The sequence below is a fragment of the Rhamphochromis sp. 'chilingali' genome, assembly GCF_963969265.1.
Source record: "Rhamphochromis sp. 'chilingali' genome assembly, chromosome: 19".
Taxonomy (NCBI): domain Eukaryota; kingdom Metazoa; phylum Chordata; class Actinopteri; order Cichliformes; family Cichlidae; genus Rhamphochromis; species Rhamphochromis sp. 'chilingali'.
This window is the reverse complement of record NC_137946.1, coordinates 17569645-17596480: the sequence shown is the minus strand read 5'-3', so window position 1 is coordinate 17596480 and position 26836 is coordinate 17569645. Positions and strand designations below refer to the sequence as shown.

General features: G+C 41.8%; 1 protein-coding gene across 1 annotated transcript; it reads left to right on the top strand.

Moving 5' to 3' along the window:
* Positions 1-1966: 1966 nt before the first annotated feature.
* Positions 1967-11677, top strand: trim47 (tripartite motif containing 47). The gene is made up of 8 exons (XM_080867478.1): positions 1967-2177; positions 2552-2763; positions 6046-6091; positions 6278-6373; positions 8323-8547; positions 9489-9511; positions 9590-9711; positions 10163-11677. Exons 1-8 carry the CDS (start codon positions 1995-1997, stop codon positions 10690-10692), a joined length of 1437 nt encoding a protein of 478 aa, XP_080723604.1. The 5' UTR covers positions 1967-1994; the 3' UTR covers positions 10693-11677.
* The last annotated feature ends 15159 nt before the right edge of the window (positions 11678-26836 follow it).

Genomic DNA, 26836 nt, shown 5'->3' with positions numbered 1-26836 from the left:
GTCTCTGTCATGTTAAAATCATCTGTTTTACTGGTTTATGTTCATAGAAACAAAAACATATAGTGGAGGAAGTAATTATTTGATGCCCTGCTGAATTTGTAACTTTGCTTACTTATAAGGAAATGAACTCTCTCTCTCGTTTTTATAGTAGTTGATAGAATATCAATTAAAACTAAAAAAAAAACACACATTACATATAAGTTGGTAATTTATTTGCATGTCTTTGAGCAAAAAAAGTATTTTATCTCCAAGCAAAACATGACTTAAAGCTTGGTGCAAAAACCATTGTTGGCAAGCACAGCAGTAAGATGTGTCTTGTAGTTGGTCATCAAGTTTGCACATATCTCAGGAGGGATTTTGGCTCACTCCTCTTTACTGATACTCCCTTAATCCTTCAGGTTTCTTGGCAGCCACTTGGCAACTTGAAGCTCCAGGTCTGGAGACCCTAATGCGCTTCTTCTTTAGGCCACTTCTTTGTTGCTGAAAAAAAAACATCCATCACTAACCCATCTTCAGTGTTCCGGCTGAGAGTAGGAGGTTCTCGTCCAAGATTTTACACTACATTCCCCCGTCACTAGTCCCTCAATGCGGTCGACGTATAACTTGACCAGAAAATCAACCCCAAAGCATAATGATTCCACTTCTGTGGACTTGACTGAGGGGATGGTGTTCTTTGAGTCACACTCAGCAGTTCTCTTCCATCAAACATGATGTGTCAAGTTGATTGCAAGCTGATCGAGTAGAGCTCGATTTTGGTTTAATCTGACCATAGTACTTTCCCACAACAATTCTCTGAATCGTTTAGGTGTTCACTGACAAACTTGAGTTGGGCCTGTACATGCGCCTTCTTAAATGGGGGACCCTGCGGACGCTTCAACATTTCAATCCAGTTATTCATGTTATACAGGAAAACATGTTACCAGTGGTATTCTTGGTGGCTGTGGTCCCAACTGCCTTGAGATCATTAAGCTGCTCGCTTGTAGTTTGGGCTGATTCGTCACATTTCTCATAATCATCCTCACCCCATGAGGCAAGGGCTTGCATTGGATCGCCAGACTGAGGGCGGCTGATAGCCATTTTATACTTTTTTCATTTACAAAGAATCACACCAACAGTCACCATCTCACCAAGCTTCTTTATGATGGTCTTCTGGTCTATCCCAGTCTTTTGCTGCTCTACAGTCTGGTCCCGAAGTCCTTTGGTCTTACCCATGATGGGGGGAGAGGTTGGAAGATATTTATGCTGTGAATAGGGGTGATTTATACACATAATGAGTTGAGATCAGTACTATCTCTATTTAATTGACTGATTAATTGATTAACTGTAATCTATGTGCCACGTGGGCACACAACCAATTGGTGGGAGCCAGTATTCTGGCTGGGTTGTTGGGGATCAAATACTTATTTCACTCAGTGGCATGAAAATCAATTTTTATATAATGTGTTTTGGTTCTAGATTTCTAGTTGATATTCTGTCTCACCATTAAAGTGAAACTACCACAAAAATTAGGGACTATTTCCCCCACTGTACTAGTAATTTTCCATTTGCTATCACAGACTTAAGAGCTTATTTGGACTGGTGAGTAATAAGTTAAAGTAGCTCAGTTAGCAGCTGACCTGTAAGCACACACATTGTTAATTCACCTTCCTAGGCAAAGTAGGAACGATTAAGAAGGGAAAAAATGGCACAATTATGACTGTCAGTGAAATGAGTTAGGCTCCACAATGTCTGTAGGGGAAAATGTTTTAAATGCTCCTCTGGGAAGCAGTAAAATAAAAGTGCAATTTGTGATTTCTTAGATTGAAGACTATGGTTCATTTGACTGCTGTGCCAATAAAGGGTATATAATTGAAATACAATTGAATAGAGAGAGAGTGAAAACTGATTGGCTGAGAGCGAAAGCGACACTGCACAAATGTGCCCACTTCCCTCCCTCCATCCTCTTCCTTCACTTCCTGCAGTGGCAGTTCTCCGCTGCTGGTTGGTTTGTAAACATGGCGACTGCTGGTGCATCTGGAGATGACCTGAGGAAGGAACTGACATGTGCTATTTGTTTGGACTTCTTCAAGGACCCCGTTATTCTGAAATGCGGCCATAATTTCTGCCGCTTTTGCATCTGTATGCACTGGGATGAAAATGGCGGAGACTATGGGTATCAGTGTCCTCAGTGCCGAACGGTAAGTTAATACATTATATACGCCTTTTTGTTTTTCTTTTTTGAACCTCGTCTGAAGGTAAATACAATAACACGGCGGTGCCAGTGTTTCTTCCAATGTCTTTTTTTTTTTTCTTTTATAAATATCTACGAGAAATAACACCGCGTGTTTGGCTACTGCTTTTAAAATAACGGATACCTACGCAGTGCATTTTGCATTTGCTAGGATAGCTGGTTGTTATTGTTGGGGTTTTTTTTTCCTCCTTCCCTTAGCTAACGATAGTCAACCTGTCAACACATGAGCTGGCAGGTTAAAAGCTTAGCTCCAAAAATGATATGATGTACGCAACCTTGTGCTTGGTTAGTCGTCCTTAGCTTCTTTCTTTATTCCGTCAGGTGTTCAACAAGAGGACTTTCACTAAAAACTATCTGGTGCAGAACTTGGTGGCCAAACTGGACGATCTGGAGTGCCTGGGTGCTTGTCCTGCCCCCTCCAAGCCTGTGAAATTTGGTGAAAAGTGTGAGCATCATGGTGAAGAGCTGAAACTCTACTGCCAGACCGATAAGAGGCCTATCTGTGTTGTCTGCAGGGAATCTAGATCACACAGGTTGGGTTTTATGATTGACTTTACAAATATCACACCACAGCTCTGTGCCCTGAAAAGATTTTATTAATGACAGATATTAGTACACTGGACAGTATGAACCAGATTTTTAGGAATAATAAGGGGGCGATGTAAAAAGCACCATTTTCATCTTATGTTTTGTCTGCCATGCTTAATGGTATTACCTTAATATTAGCAGAATAATTTCACATTTTTACTTTTAGTTTGTGGCTTTGTGGGGTTTTTGTTGTTTTTGTTTTTTCAATCCTGTATCGCCTAAATAACTTTCAAGCATTTACTAATGTAACCAGTATCATTGGAAATTGGGACCCATAGCATGACTGGCAGCTGCTTATGACCCCACACCAAGCTTGGGAAGCACTGCAGTATATCTGCATTTCATAGTAAGATCCCAGGAGGGTTGTAGAATGAGGTTTTTGGCACTAATGTACCCAAGACTCATTTGGAATAGAATTCAACTTTATGGTCATTGCACACATCACAGGTACAAGGCAACGAAATTTGGAAGCATCATTGTGAATGCCTAGTGTACGAGTGTCCATCTGTGAATTAACTTTAGTTTGAGACCAGTATTGAGGAGGGGCAGCCACACAGTGTGCAATGACCTCAGCAAGACATTAAGCCAGCGGTCCCCAACCTTTTTTGCGCCACGGACCAGTTTATGCCCGACAATACTTTCATGGACTGGCCTTTAAGGTGTCGTGGATAAATACAACAAAATAAAACTAGTACCGGTACAGAAAAAGAGAATTTATTCATAAAACACGTGAAAAGACACAGGATAACAAAATAACGCTGAAAACAGATTAAAAACCCTGAAAACTATACATTTCACACCTGAGCCTCAACTCTCGCGGCCCGGTACCAAACGACTCACGGACCGGTACTGGTCCGAGGCCCGGGGGTTGGGGACCACTGCATTAAGCGACTTATAGCAAGGGCAGACAAAGTGGGTGGGGCTCACACATAGATTATATAGAGGATGTACCTCTGAAAAGTGAAGCCAATGCAAAAGTGCTTTAAACATTTTATTTAAATATGCACTGGGGCATGTTGGTTATGGTTCTAAAAGACTTCCCATCTTTTAGAGCTCTATAGGGAAAACTTCCCTCTGCCACAACTGTTAATCATTTTCTCCTGCATTTCTGGGTTTGGTTGCTCAATTCAGGTCATACTGTAGGCGAAACAAATTTCTTTAACTACATTTAAGTAGAGGAAATGCTGATTATCCAAAATAAGCTAACTTGTCAATGAGCATGTGGTGGTACCTAGGCAACCAGAGCCTGGAAAGTCTACTAGTCAACTACAAAGTGTCTGCAAAAAAGCAACTTAAAAAGTATCTTTATCTTCAAATAACTGTTCAGAACTTTGTTTAAAAGAGTTTTATAAATAAAGTTATTATAAACAACTCGAGGATGAGTGCATTGGTGCTTATGTGGACACGCCTTTAGCTGACCAAATGCACATGATATGATCCACATGATAAGCTTTACAAATGTGTACTATGGTTTTTGTTTAAACTTCCACCTATAAATGATTCTCTCTCTCTGTGTGGGTGGGTGTGTGTGTGTGGGGGGGTGTGTGTGGGTGGAACTTCTACTAAAAGAATATAAAAGTATAACAGACAATTCGAATAACCTAATAATTCAAATAGCCTCGTCTAACCTGCTCCTCAAAATAACTTACTCTGCTTTCACTTCTGCAAACTCTCTACAACTTCCTGTCAACTCCTGCAACTTAGTCTTTCTGAAAGACACACACACTGTTTAAACCTCTGAATACAATATCAATGCTGTAAATTATATTATTAATGCAATAGTAATGATGATTATTTACCAATAGCAGTAAAATAATTTCCCTGCTCCACAAGATCCACAAATATAAGCTATGTTCAAATCCCAGTGTAAAACTGGGATATCTGGCCTTCCATTGCATGCATATGGGTTTTTGTTTTTTTGTTTTTTTTTTTTTTCTAAATAAACAGAACAGCTGGTAATCCCTTTTACAAGAAAATACAGATTTACAATTACAGACCCTACAGAGTAGCCTGCCACATTCTGAAATGTTAAGGATAATTAATTACGCTAATATCAATGTTGGCCTGATTTCATTAGAGAATGCTCAGATTAACAAAGGATTTATTCCACTTTACCTCGACTATATCTGTATTCATAATATGGAGCATATACTTAATGCAGAGGATGGTCTCAAAATTGGAAGCAGTTTGTTCGCACTAAACAAAACAACTACCATCTTCATCTCATGCGGCCCTCCTGGTGCCAGCTGGATGCTCAAGGCAAAAGCTGAATAACAAAATTCTCCTTGGATAACAAGACTGACTCTCTCCCCCACCCCAAGGCCACCCGCATCGACTAAAGACTGTTGACTTTTGCCTAACTGGGTGAAGGGACACTCTCTCTCGGCTGAACACAAATGTGCACTGACACAGACCTACACTCAATTACACCAGACCCTACACCAATTTCCCTCAATTTCCCTCAGGATGAATAATTTGTACACAGAAAATTTTACCTTTCGAAAACTTATTGGATTTGTGAGCTCAACTTGACTGTGTATAACTGATCAGTATTTATATTTTATTTATTGAAGCACATGCTCATGAGTCCATAAGTTACACACAACATTGCACACATTTGTAAAGCTTAGTTTATGCTTGTGGATCATATCATACACTTTTACAACCCTCTTGAGGCAAATTTGTCTCCATATTGATGTCATAGCCTTCACTTTTGTAATCTGTCGGAGACCTGATGTGATGACACGAATAATGTTCATTGATTAAAGTGAAAGATGACTGAAACCTAAAACTGATTGTGGCTAGTTCCTGTCTTAGGTATTTACGAGTCACTTTTTAAACATTATTCATATAACTAAAAAAGGACTCGCTGAAAACTTTCAACCATTCTAATTCACTATGAGAGGTTCTAAAACTGCTATTTTTCTGTCATAGCAGTTTCCCAGTTAATTCAAACAACAAGAAACTCTTTATAAACGACACACTGTGCAAAACAATCATGATTTGTGTTTATTTGTTCCTTTTTTATCCTCAGATGAGGAATTGTGTAAAATAACATTTGCTCTGTTGGATAATTATATTGTGGAAAGTTAATCCATTGGGATTTGTAAGAAACACAATCTAAACATCTGTCTGAAAGGAAGTTCTAGATGACACAGTGAGTCCAATGTTTATTTATTTTTGATTAAAACAAATTGTTCTGTAACATGCTGAGTGTTTCGTTTCAGACACCATGATGTGGCACCAGTGCCAGAAGTTGTGACTGACATGAAGGTAGCAGTAGTGTTCTTATTATTATTATTATTATTATTATTATTATTATTATTATTATATATTTTTTATTTTTAAGTAGTCTCCTATTATGTATTGGTAACCTAGACTCTTATTTACTGCATCTCTAATATTTGCACTGTTGCCCTGCTTTCCTGACTACATGTCTTCCTGTACATTTTGTTACAGATGGAACTGAAACTGAGGCTAATGGAGCTCAACTGGCAGAAGTCTCAATGTGTAAAAGTTGTTACGGCTGATGAGCTCACTAAAAGTGAACTGAGGGTATGGAATGACCGTTCTTACTTGCTCTGTTTGTGAACTTGGTGTTCAAGTGGCCATTTTTTGCATATTGCATGCAAACATTCAGTTGTGCACGGTGAAATTTTAGTGGACTGCTGAACATGCATTTCTTGAGCATTCGTCTTGAAGTTATGTTAACATTATAGTTCTGGTCAGTCAATATTATTTTGGGGGTTTTTTTTGTTTTTTGTTGGGGGGTAAGAGCCTTGTCAGGATGACTCTAGCAGATTCTCAGTTCTGTTTATAACGCTTTGCTCAGGCTGACGTGCTTGTTTGCACAAATGACTCTGCCATATTATTTGGAAATGCATGGTCACATTTAAAAGTTGACTTAAACCACAGATCGTGTGTCATTTATACTTTAAACCAACAGTGTCGTTGTTTGTGGTAGGCATCACTAGAACTGCAATGTGACCAGCATTGGGTATAATGCGTTACTGTAATTAAATTACTTTACCACTGAAAAAGTAGAGTAACTGATTACTGTTCATTTTTAGGTATTTTAATTAGTTACTTACAATGTACTTGTATTACATTGTAAAATTAAAACTCGCTGAATATCATTTAATTTCAATAATTTATCTTCTAAACGTAGAAGTAAACTCTGCCGCTTTAACATCGCTGTAGTCCAGGTGCACGTCATTTCGTGCCAGTTTGCTGCGTAGTCGTATTCTAAAGCGGAAGATGTCGGACTAGGCTGAAGCGAGTGGCTGTTTTATGAAATGGACATATTCCTGTCTCTTCACTCGTCTGAAACAAGCAGACAAGAACATTACAGTAAGGTGTAAGCTATGTCCTGGGGAGGGGGGGGGAAAAAAAAAAAAAAAAAATCAGCCGCTGTTAATACCAGGAGTGATCTACTGAAGCGCCTGACACGAGAGCAGAGACGAACACTTCTGACTGATCCTTGTTCATCATCCATGGATAACACCGCGGCAACTCCTGCTAAGCAGGCAAAATTAGATTTTACTTCAGCAGCACAGAAAGCATCTGAAGGTGAGCTTAAAAAATGATTGCAGGCTACATTGTGGAAGAGATGCTACCGCTGCGTACTGTAGTCTCAGTCTTTAAAAAAATAAAATAACTTTATTTTATTTATTTATTTATTATTTAAAGAGTTTAATTTCTATTGTTTGTCCACTCAAGGTTTATAGGGTTTTTAAGAAGTGTTGTAATCTCCCAGTTCTTTTAATCTTTGGGCTGAAGGAAGGACAATACTCGGTGTATAAATGCTCAATCAACAATCATTTATTTCCATACAATTCAACACACAGAGCATTAAGACGTCCGGACGGGAGAGATGCGGCCAGAGGGTTAGGCACATGTCTCTCAAAATGGTGGCGATTTTCACAGACTTTTATAGCTTCTGACAGCCCCACCTAGTCATAAAAGCTACATCTTCACATGTTTTTCTACTTCTTAGCGAGACTGGCTCCTGACCTTGCCTCCCTGTCTTCCTGCAAAGGTGGGGGTATAGAATGTGGTTTATCTCTTCTGCCCTAGACTCAGAGTCTCCTTTCTCTTCATGATTCAGCAATAAAACATGTCAAGAACACAGTGTGAGACATTCACAGCAGATCAAGGATACAGAGTGATGCAAATTTATCTAATAAACTAATATGTGAATATGTTCTGTTAACTCAAGAGTATAATGAGAACTAGACTACATACACAGCACACCATCTAAACTAAAGGATAATACATGTCCTACAACTGTTAACATAATTCAACTACATTGACTATGGTCATAAAATAACATGTTTTACTCATAATCTTCACAGAAGTATTTAGTTTAATTACTTATTGAGTAATTAAGTAACTTTCCTGACACAGTAATTAAGTATTTTAAATACAATATTAAGTAATTACTTAAAGTAACTTACCCAACATTGAATGCGACACATTTATCTTATACTTTTCTTTTGCTCTAGTTGAAAAAGCAGAGACTCAAGGAAAAGATTGAAGCAGACGTCGGTGCCTTGGTCCAGTTTTTGCTGGACGAGAGGGACTCGCTGCTTGAGAGCCTGGACGCTGAGGAAGTGGCCACCATGGCTGTTATAGATGATAACTTGAAGACTGTGGAAACGGAAGCAGCAGCTGTGGACAAAGCTATAGCAGCTATCCACAGCCAGATCAATGGAAAAACTAACTTTGAGGTCAGTTGACTTCAAAGTTTAACTTGTAAATTGTCAGACCATGGCTATGACATAAGAGTTGGATAACGTTATTGCTGAGTTCCCCATCCCAAACCCTTTTGCTTCAAAAAGGATAAAGCAGTATTCTTAAGAATGAGACTGTCTTAAATACAGCTTTGGCAGGCCTGTAACATTCCTTTTTATCAGGCTTCTTCTGTTAAAAGCTGCACTATTGCCTTTACCTTTTTGTGTTAATGCAATCATGCTGCCTATGACAAACATGTGCCCCCTTTTATTTTAATTTTTTTTAAACTGTACGCAAAAGTGAAAATGCTTGTTTATAACTGGGTGATAATCATACATTTTAAAGCTGAAATAAAAGCACAGCCATTGTCTTTAGGTTAACAATGCGATGGGAAAATTTGGTGCACAGAGTTGTAGTTATAAAATTAGACCTAGGAACACGCCCCTAGTCAACCAGAGTAGCCTTAAATACTGTTTACTGTAGATACTCAGGAGCCCAAATTGTTGTATTTAAATATCACATGGGAAGTCAAACGTGAAGTAAAACCCCACCAGCAAATAGCCGCCATCATCCAACATTCTTTATTTTGACAAGCTTCTCCAAATTACCATTAAAAGCAGAGTTGCTGTGGATGTGAGCATACTGCGTGGCCATTCATCATGCAAAGCCAAACGGTCATGAAACTGGTCTGATTTCATATTCTTATAAAAGGACTTTAAATATTAATTTGTGATAAACTGCAGACACCCTGATGACAGTTTACCACTGTGCACTAAGGATTAAGGATCAAAGCGTCCTTAAAATGGCATATGGGGCTGCTCAAAGCAACGGAAATGTTATGAAACTTGTTTGTTAGGGTTTGAATTATACATTAAACCACAAATTAAGTATATTCTTTCTTTTCTCCCCCCCCCCCCCCCCCCCCCCCCTGCAACAGAGCCTTGCTGAGACATTTAATGAGTAAGTAGCTTTTTGTTCATTTATTACAAAAATGCTTTACAAAAACCCAGCATGTTAATTTCCATGTTTCTTCTGCAGAGTTGTACAGTGCAAGCCTTTCACCTCTTTGGAGCCGGTTAACTGTCCGACAGAATTTACAGACTTCTCAGGGCCCTTTCAGCTCATCATGTGGAAAAAGATGATGCACGTGCTGCACACCAGTAAGTTGAAGAATCATGTACTGTTAGTGCTTAAGAGATGCTATATTTGAACTGTAAGACAGATTTTTAGGCATGAGGTTGGGCATTTTCAGCCTAAAGCTTGCTGGATGGTGAATATATTAAAGTCTCTAAAGAAACTGCAGTAATGCAGGTTAACTTTTCTGCATGCTTTCTTTTTGAAACGGGTTACTGTCTAATAGGGCTGCAATTAATGATTCTTTTTGATAGTCAACTAATCTCTTTTTTTTTTCTGCACACAGACTTTTATCAGTCCTAATAAGGATATGATTTTTATCAGCATACAAATGATTATATTTCTAAGCACAAATGACAATATAAAAAAAATATCAATTTCAGCAGGCAGTTTGTCTACCAAGTCTGCTCTTTTAAAAATGTAGTATCAGGTCAGCTTAAGACTAATGTGATTTAATCTGTCATGGCGTCTCCATAGTGCCCCAGAACCTCACCTTGGACCCAGACACCGCTCACCCGAACCTGCTTATCTCGGACTTTGACACCAAAGTGGAGGAGGGCCGTGTCCGCAGCCAGGAGCCAGACCTGCCTGCCCGCTTCAATCGGTTCTGTGGCGTCCTCTCCACAGCCCAGTATGCTAGTGGCCAGCACTACTGGGAGGTGGATGTGAGGGACAAAGGTGTGTGGTACCTGGGAGTGACCACAGAGTGCAGCAACAGGAAGGGCTTCGTCAGCCTCACACCCTCCGCAGGATACTGGAGCCTGTGCCTGCAGGACCGGCTGTACGCCAATGGGGAGGACGGACGCATTCCAGTTGCCGACTACTGGAATTCTCCTCGCGTGGGTGTGTACCTGGACTATGACAACGGGCGTCTTAGCTTCTATGATGCTGTAACAATGAAGAGGCTGTACATGTTTGACACCTGCTTTGAGGAGCCTGTCTACCCTTTCTTCAGCCCAGGGAAAAATGACCCAGGCAGCAGACTGCAAATATGCCACTATTACTGAGAGTTTAAACAAGTTTAACGCCTGCGTGTTCATTTCTGCCTGTTGGCAAGGCTTTATCTCATAGATCAGGCTGGAGTGATAGGCTGATGTTGACCCTTGAAGTCATGTATGCTTTTGAGTTGTCTTACTGGTTTTTAGAAAGTACATTTTACATTGAATAAAAAGTACCAGGTGTACACAAATTTGGTAGTTTTCAACTTGGACACACACTGTAGGCTCATACCACCTCCTTTGGCTGGGGGTTTGGAGAAGTGCTTTGCTATTCATCACTGTGTCTGCTGGGTTGCAGATGCCTCGGATGCTCTTGTTGTTCAGAGCATATTCAGTGCTGTTATCCCGTTAGCAACAACTATGCCATACTTCTACTACTATAAAAGCTCACTCTTAGAAGGGTCAGTGGTGAAGCATTGTCTGGTATAGTTTGACTGTCTGTTGTTATCATGCTACATTCCCTCATCAATATGAGACTGAACACTCAATTTTGTCCATATTGTACTGATTTTACAATTAGACTTCCAGGAATGAATGGAAGTGGCAACATCCATCAGTACAAATCATTTTATCACAAACCTTTTAAACACTTAATTTTATATAAGATGATAAAAACTTAAAGTTGCACGCTAGGCATTTTTGGACTTTTCCCTCTGTATATTGCGGAGTTGCATCTTTCTTGCAGCTTATTTTTGAGGCTGCATTTTTTTTCCTCCCCCCCCCCCCCCCCCCCCGCAGTGTTGAAAGCAAATCAGTTTCAGCCAGTGTTGGTATTGATCTGGATAGAAGGAAAAACTACCGCAGTATTCTAACTGCAGCTCAGCAAGCATTAGTTGTTGCACTTTTTTTTGTTTTTGTTTTTTTTTCATAAACAGAATTTTGTTTTCAAATCATCACCATTGTATTTTAAGTCTTTTTGTCCCCATTTAACTTTTTTAAATGTGTTTTTTGGTAGTTTTTTTTGTGTGTGGGGTTTTTTTGTTTTGTTGTTTTGTTGTTTTTTTTTTTTTTGTTTTTTTTTTTTTTTTTTTTTTTTTTGTAATCTTAAATGGCCTCATTTAAAACGGAGGTCTGCCATCACATGTTGGGACTGAAACTCTACTCTTTAACTTTGAGTATTTGCTGGTAAATGTTGTCTCAGATGGTGTATCTTATTCAATACATACTTTTTATTGCTGAAATGTATTGTTGGATTTTTTTTAATTTTTTTTTTTTTTTCCCCCTTGGGGGGGTTCTATTAATGTGATTGGTGTTTCTCACATTAGGATTAAAAGATGCAAAGTGTATTTGACTTGTAAGTCTGTCATCCATTTAAAACACTTTGTATTTAGACAATGCAGTAAAATTAGAATAGTATTGCAACTTCTTCCACAATTTCCTTTAAACTGAACTTTATCTTTGCTATAAGGTTACTAAAGATCAAAAACACGACAAGTCTCTGCAATTTAGTATTTCCTGCTGCACTTGGGATCGTTGTCTTGTTACATGCCTCAGTTTTTGCCATGCTTTAGCTGTCAGACAGAGATGGCCTTACGTTGAACTCTAGAGTACTTTGGGATATTTGGGTTATATTTTAGTTCCAGGGCCCTATTTCAGGAAGCCGGTTTAGAAAACTCAGAGTGAAAAACGATACTCAGGGTTGAGTAACCCCGAACTGTCCAACTCGGAATATTCGGTTTCAGAAAGGCTGATAACAAGTAGTTCAGTCAACGCGGAGTTGCTTTAACCCCAAGTGAAGCGCGCGGAAGAGGATACATAAAGCCCTGATAAGCGGAGCACAGAGTAAGCGAGTCACCATGGAGACGGAGGGAAAGAAGGCGCGGTCAATGTATTTTACAGCGCTTGAGGCCGAAATTCTGCTGGCAGCATATGCCGATAACATGCAAATTCTGCAGAAAAAAAGTAACACAGCCTCAGCTGCAAAAGAAAGGGAGCATGCATGGCAAAACAGCCGACAGCGTCAATGCGTGAGTGTTAATATAAACATTGATCTAGGGATTTCCACCCATTTAACACGTTATTTTATCATATGTTATTTTATTTGTTATTGTATACATTTTATGTTGTGATGTGATGTGAGCGCAGGTGCAACCCAACAGGCCCCAAACGTGCCTGGCAGCAAGTAAAAATGAAATATAAAAATATAGTCCAAACAGGTAAGGTGTAATTGTATTATGAGCCATAGTGCTTGGTCTGTTTGTCCGATGTAAATCAATTGCAGTTAGAGGCTACATTAATATTCTTTCTGTAAGCACTTATTGAAATTATCTGAGCACATTACAAGTACATATTTGCTTACTCTGTATGCTCAAATGTGACCCCGTTATAGCCAACAGAAAAAAAGCGGATGTTGTTTATTTCTTTACTACAGGAAAATAATGGAGAAACATTGACAGCTGTTACAGAGGAGGAAGCAACAGAGACACTTTATGAGGTTTACATCTTTTAATACTTTGTGTACAGGAAATACAGGCGACCAATAAAGCCAGTTGAACAAAAAATCTGTTTATTCCTCTTTCAACATGTTGAGGTGATGGGTCAAAAGAAATGATTGTGACATATGGTGTCTCTGACTGCGCTTCCATCTTGTATGTCCGTGGGAGGGTCAGGATGTTCATGGTTTGGATCACTGCTGATGTTTGGTTCAGAAGGACAGTGTTCTCCTCTAATTGTGGCAATGTTGTGAAGAATCACACATGCCACAATAATGTCACATGCCCTTTCTGGGGTGACCCTGAGTCTTTGCAGGCACTGGAACCGGGCCTTAAGCATTCCGATAGTCATTTCAATTCTGGCTCTTGTCCTGCAATTAGCCAGATTATATCGCTGCTGTGGGCCCGGGTCAGGGTAAGGGGTAAGCAAATAGGGTAAACATGGATACCCCCTATCACCAAGCAAGTAGCCAGTGAACTCTCCTAAGACAGAAGGATACACTTCAGTTCAAATGTCCCTGAAGCAATTGGTCTTTATATATTTTAAAGTATTCTCAACTCACCATGTCCAAATTTTGTGCTCAGTGTACATTCACGGAATATTTGTGAGTCATGGACAGAGCCTGGCCACTTGGCTTCCACATTTGTGATAATGTTGGCAGCATCACATATGATCTTCACAGTGCAGAGAACACAAATTCGCATCCATTACTATAATGAAATAATTTGTTAGTTTGAAATGCTACAGGGAACTATGTACCTGTACATTAATGCTGTGGAAAGACTTCCTGTTCACATAGTCTCCTCCATTTACTGAAGGAGCAATGATTGGAATGTGAGTGCCATCTATACAGCCAATCACGCCTGGGAACCCTGGAAATAAATGTAAAATTTAAGTAGTAGTTCAAGTATCACCACATCATGAATTAAGTTTTGGTCATCCTGCTACCTGCAATTTTGTGGCATCCCTCTTTGATAAATCTTGTGGGTCTATGACCGGGGAACACCACAAACGAGTACAGGAGACGTTTCAGTGCAACTGTAACATTCCTGACTGCCCGACAGACGGTAGCCTTGGAAACGTGCTCAGCGTCACCAATATTATGCAGAAAGCTCCCGTTTGCAAAAAACGAAGTGCAATACAAATAATATGTACAGAACTGAGAGAATGTCCGCGATGTGTCACATGCGTAATATATGGCCTGAGGATGTTATCCAAATAACTTATAGATTGTGCTGTGAAACGGTAACGTTCGCACAGAAAATCATCAGGAAATGATAAAATGTCCAAACGCGCTCTGATCACTCTCTCCCGGCGGAGAGCTCTGCGGAGAATTTGGGCTTCACGATCTACTGGCTCTTCAAGGACGGGGCACGCCATGTCTGACACTTCCTACTGTCAGGTTTCCGACAAAGGGGCGGAGACAGTCAGGGTTAGTTGTAGTAAACCTGCTAGGGGGCAGGTTAGCTTCACGGCGTGTGTCGTCATAGTGACTCACTGAGGCTTCATCTGAACTCGCTTTGTGAAACCGAAAACCCAGAGTTTTCGTTAACTCAGGGTATACTTACTCAGTTTTTCCACTAAACCGGCTTCCTGAAATAGGGCCCAGGTGTCCAAATGTGGTAGGCTTTGTTTTCTGAAAACTTGTCTTGAATGTTTTCCTGTTGCGTATCTTTCATTACAGAATGATACACACTTGAACTTGTTTGGAAATGAACCGCGGTAAAGTGAGCCGTCATTTGTGAGCCGCGGTCAAGCCAGCCGCCTCCTATCCGCCGCATAAATTTCCTTGCGCTTTTACACCAGTCTTTACGGTAGCGCCTTTTCGCTTTATGTGCCGATTGAAAGACTATACCCGCACGCGCACAAATTACAATGTAGCAGCCCGATACAGTCAATACAATTATGGAAATGTCAGAAATTCATTAAAAATCATCCTGAGTAGTTGAGGTCCAACTTTCAACACATCCCCCCTCTGGGACACCTACTGTACCTGTGTGCCAGGTTTCACCCAGATTTACTGTAGAATTCCTCAGAAATTAAAGGGTACTTGTATTCAATGCAATACAGCCAATGCACTACAATTGTGTCAATTTTCAAAAATTCATTAAAAATCATCCTGAGTAGTTGATGTCCAACTTTCAACACATCCCTCCTCTAGGACACCTACTGTACCTGTGTGCCAAGTTTCATCCAGATTTACTGTAGATTTCCTCAGAAATTAATGGAAACATTTATTCAATCTAATACAGCCAATACACTACAATTGTGTCAATTTTCAAAAATTCATTAAAAATCATCCTGAGTAGTTGATGTCCAACTTTCAACAGATTCCTTCTCTGGGACACCTACTGTACCTGTGTGCCAGGTTTCAGCCAGATTTACTGTAGAATTCCTCAGAAATTAAAGGGTACTTGTATTCAATGCAATACAGCCAATATACTATAATTATGTCATTTTTCAAAAATTCATTAAAAATCATCCTGAGTAGTTGATGTCCAACTTTCAACACATCCCTCCTCTAGGACACCTACTGTACCTGTATGCCAAGTTTCATCCAGATTTACTGTAGATTTCCTCAGAAATTAATGGAAACATTTATTCAATCTAATACAGCCAATACACAACAATTGTGTCAATTTTCAAAAATTCATTAAAAATCATCCTGAGTAGTTGATGTCCAACTTTCAACACATCCCTCCTCTAGGACACCTACTGTACCTGTGTGCCAAGTTTCATCCAGATTTACTGTAGAATTCCTCAGAAATTAATGGAGACATTTATTCAATCTAATACAGTCAGTACAATAGAACTATGTCATTTTTCAAAAATTCATTAAAAATCATCCTGAGTAGTTGATGTCCAACTTTCAACAGATTCCTTCTCTGGGACACCTACTGTACCTGTGTGCCAGGTTTCAGCCAGATTTACTGTAGAATTCCTCAGAAATTAAAGGGTACTTGTATTCAATCTAATACAGCCAATACACTATAATTATGTCAATTTTCAAAAATTCATTAAAAATCATCCTGAGTAGTTGATGTCCAACTTTCAACACATCCCCCCTCTGGGACACCTACTGTACCTGTGTGCCAAGTTTCAGCCAGATTTACTGTAGAATTCCTCAGAAATTAAAGGGTACTTGTATTCAATCTAATACAGCCAATACACTATAATTATGTCAATTTTCAAAAATTCATTAAAAATCATCCTGAGTAGTTGATGTCCAACTTTCAACACATCCCCCCTCTGGGACACCTACTGTACCTGTGTGCCAAGTTTCAGCCAGATTCACTGTAAAATTACTCAGAAATTAATGGACATTTATATGCAATTCAATACAGCCAATACACTACAATTATGGAAATTTCAGAAATTCATTAAAAATCATCCTGAGTAGTTGAGGTCCAACTTTCAACACATCCCTCCTCCGGGAAACCTGCTGTACGTCTGGGCCAAGTTTCAGCCAGATTTACTGTAATATTCTTCAGAAATTGCAGGGAACTTATGTTCAGTGCAAGAAAGGCTGAAAGACGACCACCACTGAACAAGACACACAAGCTGAAACGTCAAGACTGGGCCAAGAAATATCTCAAGACTGGTTTTTCTAAGGTTTTATGGACTGATGAAATGAGAGTGAGTCTTGATGGGCCAGATGGATGGGCCCGTGGCTGGATTGGTAAAGGGCAGATAGCTCCAGTCTGACTCAGACGCCAGCAAGGTGGAGGTGGAGTACTGGTTTGGGCTGGTATCATTAAAGATGAGCTTGTGGGGCCTTTTCGGGTTGAGGATGGAGTCAAGCTCAACTCCCAGTCCTACTGCCAGTTTCTGGAAGACACCTTCTTCAAGCAGTGGTACAGAAAGAAGTCTGCATCCTTCAAGAAAAACATGATTTTCATGCAGGACAATGCTCCATCACACGCGTCCAAGTACTCCACAGCGTGGCTGGCAAGAAAGGGTATAAAAGAAGAAAAACTAATGACATGGCCTCCTTGTTCACCTGATCTGAACCCCATTGAGAACCTGTGGTCCATCATCAAATGTGAGATTTACAAGGAGGGAAAACAGTACACCTCTCTGAACAGTGTCTGGGAGGCTGTGGTTGCTGCTGCACGCAATGTTGATGGTGAACAGATCAAAACACTGACAGAATCCATGGATGGCAGGCTTTTGAGTGTCCTTGCAAAGAAAGGTGGCTATATTGGTCACTGATTTGTTGTTGTTGTTTTTTTGAATGTCGGCGAGGATTCCGCACGGCACTCCCCTCCATTCCCCTCGCGAATCTCCGCTCTCTTCCAAACAAAGTCGACGAATTACTGCTCTTAAACCGGACTAACAAGGACTTTGCACGCTCTGCTGCCCTCTGCTTCACTGAAACCTGGCTCAGTGAGCGAGTCCCAGACGCTGTCTTAAATCTGCCGGGCTTCCAACTTCACCGGGCGGACCGCGAAACAGAGCTCTCAGGGAAAACAAAGGGTGGTGGAGTCTGCTTCTACATTAATGAAGGTTGGTGTACTGATGTCACAGTGTTACAGAAACACTGCAGCCCACACTTGGAAAGTTTTCTCATCAACTGTAAACCTTTTTATTCACCGCGGGAGTTTTCTTCCTTCATGCTGGTCGGAGTTTACATCCCTCCACAGGCCAACGCGAACAACGCACTGTGCGAGCTGGCTGACCAGATTACTACCCTGGAGAGGAAATTCCCGGATTCCTTTACAATTATTCTTGGGGATTTTAACAGAGCAAACCTAAACCACGAACTCCCTAAATACAGACAGCATATAGTCTGCCCCACCAGGGACAACATCATACTGGATCACTGCTACACCACTCTAAAAGATGCCTATCGCTCTGTGCCCCGGGCAGCTTTGGGACATTCTGATCACTGCATGGTCCATCTTATTCCAGTTTATAGGCAAAAACTCAAACGTGCCAAGCCTGTAGTCAAAACTGTGAAGAAGTGGACTAACACAGCAAAGCAGGAACTGCAGGACTGTTTCGACTGCACTGATTGGACTGTTTTTGAAGCTGCATCTGAGAACCTAGATGAGCTCACGGACACTGTGACATCATACATCAGTTTTTGTGAAGACGTGTGTGTGCCAACAAAGACCTTTTGCACATACAACAACAATAAACCATGGTTCACTCCTAAACTCCAACATCTTCGCAAGGCCAAGGAGGACGCCTACAGAAGTGGTGACAGGGTCCTGTACAAGCAAGCCAGGAACACACTGACCAAGGAGATCAAAGCAGCTAAAAGGATCTACTCCCAGAAGCTGGAAGAACGGCTCTCAGCCAACGACCCTGCATCAGTGTGGAGGGGCCTGCAGGAAATCACCAGCTACAGACGCCCCCCACCCACTATTGAAGCAAACAAAGACCTGGCCAACGAGTTAAACACTTTCTACTGCAGGTTTGAGACGGACAGACTCCCACGCCCCACCCTCCCCTTCCCAGGGACATTGCTTCAGACACTGACCCCCAACACACCTTCCACCTCTCCCCCCTTCACCCTGCCCCTCCCCAATCAAGACTCAACGACCACCCCCACCCTCCCCAATCCAGACTCAACGACCACCACCACCCTCTCCATCCCAGACTCAACGACCTCCACCACACCTCTCACCCCCCTTTCCTCCTCCCTGAAACTAAGAATACACACTCAGGATGTGAGCCGACTATTCCAGAAACAGAAGCCCAGGAAAGCCCCCGGACCAGATGGCGTCTCACCCTCCTGCCTCAAAAGCTGTGCTGAACAGCTGGCTCCCATCTTTACTCGCATCTTCAACAGATCCCTGGAACTGTGTGAAGTTCCCTCCTGCTTCAAACGCTCCACCATCATCCCTGTTCCCAAGAAACCCACCATCACAGGACTGGATGACTACAGACCTGTCGCCTTGACGTCTGTGGTCATGAAATCCTTCGAACGACTGGTGTTAGCCCATCTGAAAGACATTACAGGCCACCAGCTGGACCCTCTGCAGTTTGCCTACCGGGCAAACAGGTCAGTGGATGATGCAGTGAACATGGGGCTGCATTACATCCTGCAACACCTTGACCGCCCGGGAACTTATGCCAGGGTCCTGTTTGTGGACTTTAGTTCGGCTTTTAACACCATTGTGCCTGAACTTCTTTCCTCCAAACTCTCCCAGCTCAGCGTGTCACCAGCTACCTGTCAGTGGATCACCAGCTTCCTGACAGACAGAAAGCAACAAGTGAGGCTGGGGGAGATCACCTCTGAAACCCGGTCCCTCAGTATTGGTGCCCCTCAAGGATGTGTCCTCTCACCACTACTGTTCTCCCTCTACACTAACGACTGCACCTCCAATAACTCTGCTGTCAAACTCCTAAAGTTTGCAGATGACACCACTGTCATTGGCCTCATTCAAGATGGTGATGAGTCTGCATACCGGCAGGAAGTTGAGCGGCTGGTACTCTGGTGCAGTCAGCACAATCTGGAGCTGAACACTCTTAAGACTGTAGAGATGACAGTGGACTTCAGGAGACATCCCTCAACTCTGCTCCCCCTCACCATATCAGACAGCCCTGTGTCGACTGTGAAGATCTTCAAGTTCCTGGGTACAACCATCTCCCAGGACCTGAAGTGGGAGACCAACATCAACTCCATCCTCAAAAAGACCCAGCAGAGGATGTACTTCCTGAGACAACTGGGGAAGTACAGTCTTCCACAGGAGCTGCTGATCCAGTTCTACACTGCGGTCATTGAGTCTGTCCTGTGCTCCTCCATCACAGTCTGGTATGGAGCAGCCACTAAACAGGACAGGAGCAGACTGCAGCGGACTGTACGGGCAGCAGAAAGGATCATCAGCGCCCCCCTGCCCTCCATCCAGGATCTGTACCTCTCAAGAACCAGGAAACGGGCAGGGAAAATCATCGCAGACCCCTCACACCCTGCACACAGACTTTTTGATCTGCTGCCCTCTGGCAGACGGTACAGAAGCCTGCAGACCAGGACCACCCGACACAGGAACAGTTTCTTTCCCCTCGCCATCTCCCTTCTTAACAGTTGACCTGTCACACTGCTCCCACTGCCAGACTGCAACTGCACCTTATGTACATTTTGTAGTATTCATTCCACCTCATTCATTTCTGTATTTTATGTATATAAGTTTAGATTCGTTATTTATAGTTGGTTTACATAGCTTTGTGTATGTATGTGTAATGTGTATATATAGACACTTGTGTGTGTGTGTGTGTGTGTGTGTGTGTGTGTGTGTGTGTGTGTGTGTGTGTGTGTGTGTGTGTGTGTGTGTGTGTGTGTGTGTGTGATTTACATTGCTGTGCTTGAGAGCCACCATCTACCAGAACCAAATTCCCTGTATGTGTCTGCACATATACTTGGCCAATAAACACGATTCTGATTCTGATTCTGATTCTGAGATGTATATTTGTGAATGTGGAGATGTTATATTGGTTTCACTGGTAAAAATAAATAATTGAAATGGGTATATATTTGTTTTTTGTTAAGTTGCCTAATAATTATGCACAGTAATAGTCACCTGCACACACAGATATCCCCCTAAAATAACTAAAACTAAAAACAAACTAAAAACTACTTCCAAAAACATTCAGCTTTGATATTAATGAGTTTTTTGGGTTCATTGAGAACATGGTTGTTGTTCAATAATAAAATTATTCCTCAAAAATACAACTTGCCTAATAATTCTGCACTCCCTGTAGGTCTGTTGACAGAGCTCTGTACAGGTCTGCTCGAGCTGACCTGAAAAGGGGTCCCACCTGTCCAGCAACAACACATGGCATGGAATAATAGACATCATAAACCACAGAGGCAGAACTGTGAAAACAGAAAACCTGAGTGTGCAGCTAGCAGAGGACATAAACAGCTTCTTTGCCCGCTTTGAAACACCACAACAGCAGCATTCATCTGCCTCAGCCCTGCTCCCATCCTCATCCTCACCTGGTTCCTGCACCGCTCCATTCACTGTAACGGAGCACGATGTCAGATGAGTGTTCCTAGCAGTGAACCCCAGGAAGGCGTCCAGACGGAATACGTGGTAAAGTGCTAAGACCATGTGCCCACCAGCTCACCCTCATCTCCACCAGAATCTTCAACCTCTCACTGGATGAAGCAGCCATCCCATCCTGTCTAAAATCAGCCACAATCATCCCAGTACCAAAGAAGTCTCCCATCACCAGCCTGAACTATTATTGCCCTGTGGCCCTCACACCGGTAATCATGAAATGCTTTGAGAGACTAGTCCTTCAGCACACCAAGGATTACCTCCCCCCAGAATTCGACACCCACCAGTTTGCATACCGTGCAAACAGATTCACAGAAGATGCCATCACCCTCCACTCGGTGCTGAGTCACCTAGAACAGCGGCAGAGCTACGCCAGAATGCTCTTTGTGGACTACAGCTCACCCTTCCACCACTCGCCCATTGAGAGCCTACTAACTTACTGCATCACAGTATGGTACAGCAGCTGCACTAAGGCGGATAGAGCCACCCTCCCAGCATGTTTGCAATGAGTAGGAGATGCTCTGTATCTCACTGTACAACTGTATAGTGACAAAGGTATTGGGTTCTTTTCTAAAAATTGCTATAAACAGAGGAACCCAAACTGATGAAAAGTGGCGAATATTTTTTTTCAAATGACTATTTTTAGTGGATTTTTGATATAGAAGCAGAATGACAGAATGTTAAAAGAAGTTACTTTTAGTCATTCTAAGCTGGGCATTGCGTTCTCTGGCTGTTCAAAGCCATGGAACGTTAGACTTTCCAAGCAAATAATGATGGCCATACTGATGTTCTTTTCAGTACATTTTACTTTATGTTCATTTTCATTTTTATGATGTTTCTATTTTTACATAATTCCTCCCACATAGCAAAATTGGTATGGCCTGGATCTGTCCCACACAATGTGCTTACACATGGCCTGCGTACCGCAAAGAATGACGGCCCTATGGTGGCCCAGATCTGGTTTACCAGAGGTGGCCCACACATGAGCCCCAGTGTTTTCTGGCATTTTCAACTCCTCACTGCAGGCATGTCATGTGCCTGCCTGCTTCAAGTCCTCCACCATAATCCCTGTCCCCAAGAAACCTAGGATCACTGGACTAAATGACTACAGACCCGTGGCTCTGACATCTGTGGTCATGAAGTCCTTTGAGCGCCTAGTTCTCTCCCACCTCAGGACCCTCACGGCCCCCCTCCTGGACCCCCTGCAGTTTGCATATAGAGCCAACAGGTCTGTAGACGACGCCATCAACATGGCCCTACACTTCATCCTGCAGCATCTGGACTCCCCAGGAACCTACGCCAGGATCCTGTTTGTGGACTTCAGCTCTGCCTTCAACACCATCCTTCCAGACCATCTCCGAGACAAGCTTTCCCAGATGAATGTGCCTGATCCCATCTGCCGGTGGATCACTGACTTCCTGACGGACAGGAAGCAGCATGTGAGGCTGGGAAAGAATGTCTCGGACTCCCGGACCATCAGCACCGGCTCCCCTCAGGGCTGTGTTCTCTCTCCTCTGCTCTTCTCCCTGTACACCAACTGCTGCACCTCCACCCACCAGTCTGTCAAGCTAATCAAGTTTGCAGATGACACCACCGTTATTGGACTCATCTCGGACGGTGACGAGTCTGCCTACAGGAGGGAGGTTGAACGTCTGGTGTCCTGGTGCAGCCACAACAACCTGGTGCTGAATGCCCAGAAGACAGTGGAGATTATTGTGGACTTCAGGAAGCACACAGCCCCACTCCCCCCCATCATCCTGACTGACACCCCCATCACCTCTGTGGACTCATTCCGCTTCCTGGGTACCACCATCACCCAGGACCTGAAGTGGGAGCCCACCATCACCTCCGTCATCAAGAAAGCCCAGCAGAGGATGTACTTCCTGAGGCAGCTGAAGAAATTCAACCTGCCAACACGGACGATGATGCAGTTCTACACTGCAATCATTGAGTCCATCCTCACCTCCTCCATCACCGTGTGGTACGCTGGAGCCACTATCAGGGACAAACAGAGACTGCAGCGTGTTGTGCGCTCTGCTGAGAAGGTGATTGGCTGCAGACTCCCATCTTTGCAGGACCTGTACACCTCCAGGACATTGCGGCGTGCAGCTCGGATCTCAGCTGACCCTTCTCACCCTGGACACAGTCTGTTTGACCTGCTCCCCTCAGGCAGGAGGCTCCGGTCCATTCGCACCAGAACCTCTCGCCATAAGAACAGTTTCTTCCCCTCTGCTGTTGGACACATGAACAATAACCATATGACTGTCCCCGCCACTAACACATGACCCTACGCTGTGTTCACTGTATCATTCCATGTTTGGCACTGATCACCACCTGCACTCATGTATATATCTTTCAACGTAGCACTCTTAATTCTTACTCTCATGTATATATCTCATGTATATCGCATGCACATATCTTTCCACGTAGCACTTTTAATTCTTATCCCTACTTTTATTTTTTCCATGTCTATTTAAGTGCTATTTATCAGAATCAGAATCAGAATCAGAATACTTTATTGATCCCTGGGGGAAATTATTTTAATTATTTATGACACCATGTTTGCACTGAAGCACTGCAGCAATTTCCTAATGTTGTAAACCTGCTCAACATTTGGCAATAAACCCCATTCTGATTCTGATTCTGATTCTGATTCTGATGAGCCAGCACAAGGCCAGTTGCAGACACACTGCTGGCCCTGTGCTGGCCCAGAACAGTTTCAGCTCTGGCCCCAGATGTCAGCCTAATGTGTACCTTAGCCATGTAAGCCATGTAATAACAACATGTGCTGGAACATAATAGTGCAAAAGTAACATGACGAAACTCTGTTCAGACAGTGAATGGACTGATTCTTATACAGCACTTTTTTACTCACCCATATTACTCAAAGTGCTCTATACAACATGTCACATTCACCCAATCAGGCCAAATGTGGCATGCCATCACATAAACAGTGCCATCTTACCATGCCAGAAGTCAGCCAGCAGTGCCGGCTTGACACCAGATCCAGGCAAGACCCGTCTGCTATGTGGGATGACTTGTTCTTTTGGCATTTTAGTTGTGGATTATGTTTGGACTGTGTCTCTTGCCCTTTCAGTATTGTTTCCTTGTGCTTCTAAGTGTCCCTTTGTTTCTTTTTAGGTTATGTAGTATGGGTTAGAGATATTTTGTATGTTGTTTTTGTTTAATAAATCCACCTTTTGGATTATTCCCTGATGTGCCTGAGTTCTGTTATTTAGTGTCACTTTGAAAGGACACACATCCAGCATTGACATATAATTGTTCTTTCAATTTTTGATAAAGATTACAGTGAATTGAGATGTAACTTGGCCCAGAGGTACAGTAGGACGCCCAGAGTAAGAAAGTGTTGAAAGTTGGACCTCAACTATTATGGATGATTTTTAATGAATTTTTGAAATTTCCATAATTGTAGTGTATTGGCTGTATTGAATTGCATATAAATGTCCTTTAATTTCTGAGGAATTTTACAGTGAATCTGGATGAAACCTGGCACACAGGTACAGTAGGTGTCCCTGAGGAGGAATGTGTTGAAAGTTGGACATCAACTACTCAGGATGATTTTTAATGAATTTTTGAAAATTGACATAATTCTATTGTATTGACTGTATTGAATTGAATATAAGTTTCCTTTAATTTCTGAGGAATTCTACAGTAAATCTGGCTGAAACTTGGCACACAGGTACAGTAGGTGTCCCAGAGGAGGGATGTGTTGAAAGTTGGACATCAACTACTCAGGATGATTTTTAATGAATTTTTGAAAATTGACACAATTGTAGTGTATTGGCTGTATTAGATTGAATAAATGTTTCCATTAATTTCTGAGGAATTCTACAGTAAATCTGGATGAAACCTGGCACACAGGTACAGTAGGTGTCCCAGAGAAGGAATCTGTTGAAAGTTGGACATCAACTACTCAGGATGATTTTTAAGGAATTTTTGAAAGTTGACATAATTAAATTGCATTGGCTGACTGCATTGGATACAAGTACCCTTTAATTTCTGAGGAATTCTACAGTAAATCTGGATGAAACCTGGCACACAGGTACAGTAGGTGTCCCAGAGAAGGAATCTGTTGAAAGTTGGACATCAACTACTCAGGATGATTTTTAATGAATTTTTGAAAATTGACACATTTGTAGTGCATTGGCTGTATTAGATTGAATAAATATTTCCATTAATTTCTGAGGAATTCTACAGTAAATCTGGATGAAACTTGGCACACAGGTACAGTAGGTGTCCCAGAGGAGGGATGTGTTGAAAGTTGGACATCAACTACTCAGGATGATTTTTAATGAATTTCTGAAAATTGACATAATTCTATTGTACTGACTGTATTAGATTGAATAAATGTTTCCATTAATTTCTGAGGAATTCTACAGTAAATCTGGATGAAACTTGGCACACAGGTACAGTAGGTGTCCTAGAGGAGGGATGTGTTGAAAGTTGGACATCAACTACTCAGGATGATTTTTAATGAATTTTTGAAAATTGACATAATTCTATTGTACTGACTGTATTAGATTGAATAAATGTTTCCATTAATTTCTGAGGAATTCTACAGTAAATCTGGATGAAACTTGGCACACAGGTACAGTAGGTGTCCCAGAGGGGGGATGTGTTGAAAGTTGGACATCAACTACTCAGGATGATTTTTCATGAATTTTTGAAAATTGACATAATTAAATTGTATTGGCTGACTGCATTGGATACAAGTACCCTTTAATTTCTGAGGAAATCTACAGTAAATCTGGATGAAACTTGGCACACAGGTACAGTAGGTGTCCTAGAGGAGGGATGTGTTGAAAGTTGTACATCAACTACTCAGGATGATTTTTAATGAATTTTTGAAAATTGACACAATTGTAGTGCATTGGCTGTATTAGATTGAATAAATGTTTCCATTAATTTCTGAGGAATTCTACAGTAAATCTGGATGAAACTTGGCACACAGGTACAGTAGGTGTCCCAGAGGGGGGATGTGTTGAAAGTTGGACATCAACTACTCAGGATGATTTTTAATGAATTTCTGAAAATTGACATAATTCTATTGTATTGACTGTATTGCATTGAATACAAGTACCCTTTAATTTCTGAGGAATTCTACAGTAAATCTGGATGAAAATTGGCACACAGGTACAGTAGGTGTCCCAGAGGAGGGATGTGTTGAAAGTTGGACCTCAACTATTCAGGATGACTTTTAATGAATTTTTGAAATAAACATAATTGTAGTGCATTGACTGTATTGCACTGAATATGAGTTTACTGTGATTTCTGAGTAATATTACAGTAAATCTGGGTAAAAACTGGCCCAGAGGTAAAGTAGGTGTCCGAGAAGAGGATTGTGTTGAAAGCTTGGCATCAACTTTTAAGAATGATTTTTAATTAATTTTTGAATATGCAACCAGACTGTCACGATGGCTGTATTGAGCTGTTCCATTGTAATTTGTGTGCGCGCGTGTGCGTGTGACTGTTCACGCGCGTGCGTGCGTGCGCGAGTCTAGGCTTTCAATCAGGATATAAAGCGAAAAGGCGCTACCGTAAAGACTGGTGTAAAAGCGCAAGGAAATTTATGCGGCGGATAGGAGGCGGCTGGCTTGACCGCGGCTCACAAATGACGGCTCACTTTACCGCAGTGGAAAAGACCTAACAGACTCTCCAGACTTTTAAAACTTTTGTATGACCCCTTAATT

Coding starts and splice junctions, on each gene's coding strand:
- trim47 (XM_080867478.1), top strand. CDS start 1,995: ATGGCGACTGCTGGTGCATCTGGAGATGACCTGAGGAAGGAACTGACA. Junction 8,548..9,488: donor ATGGAAAAACTAACTTTGAG/GTCAGTTGACTT, acceptor CCCCTGCAACAG/AGCCTTGCTGAGACATTTAA. Junction 9,512..9,589: donor CTTGCTGAGACATTTAATGA/GTAAGTAGCTTT, acceptor TTTCTTCTGCAG/AGTTGTACAGTGCAAGCCTT.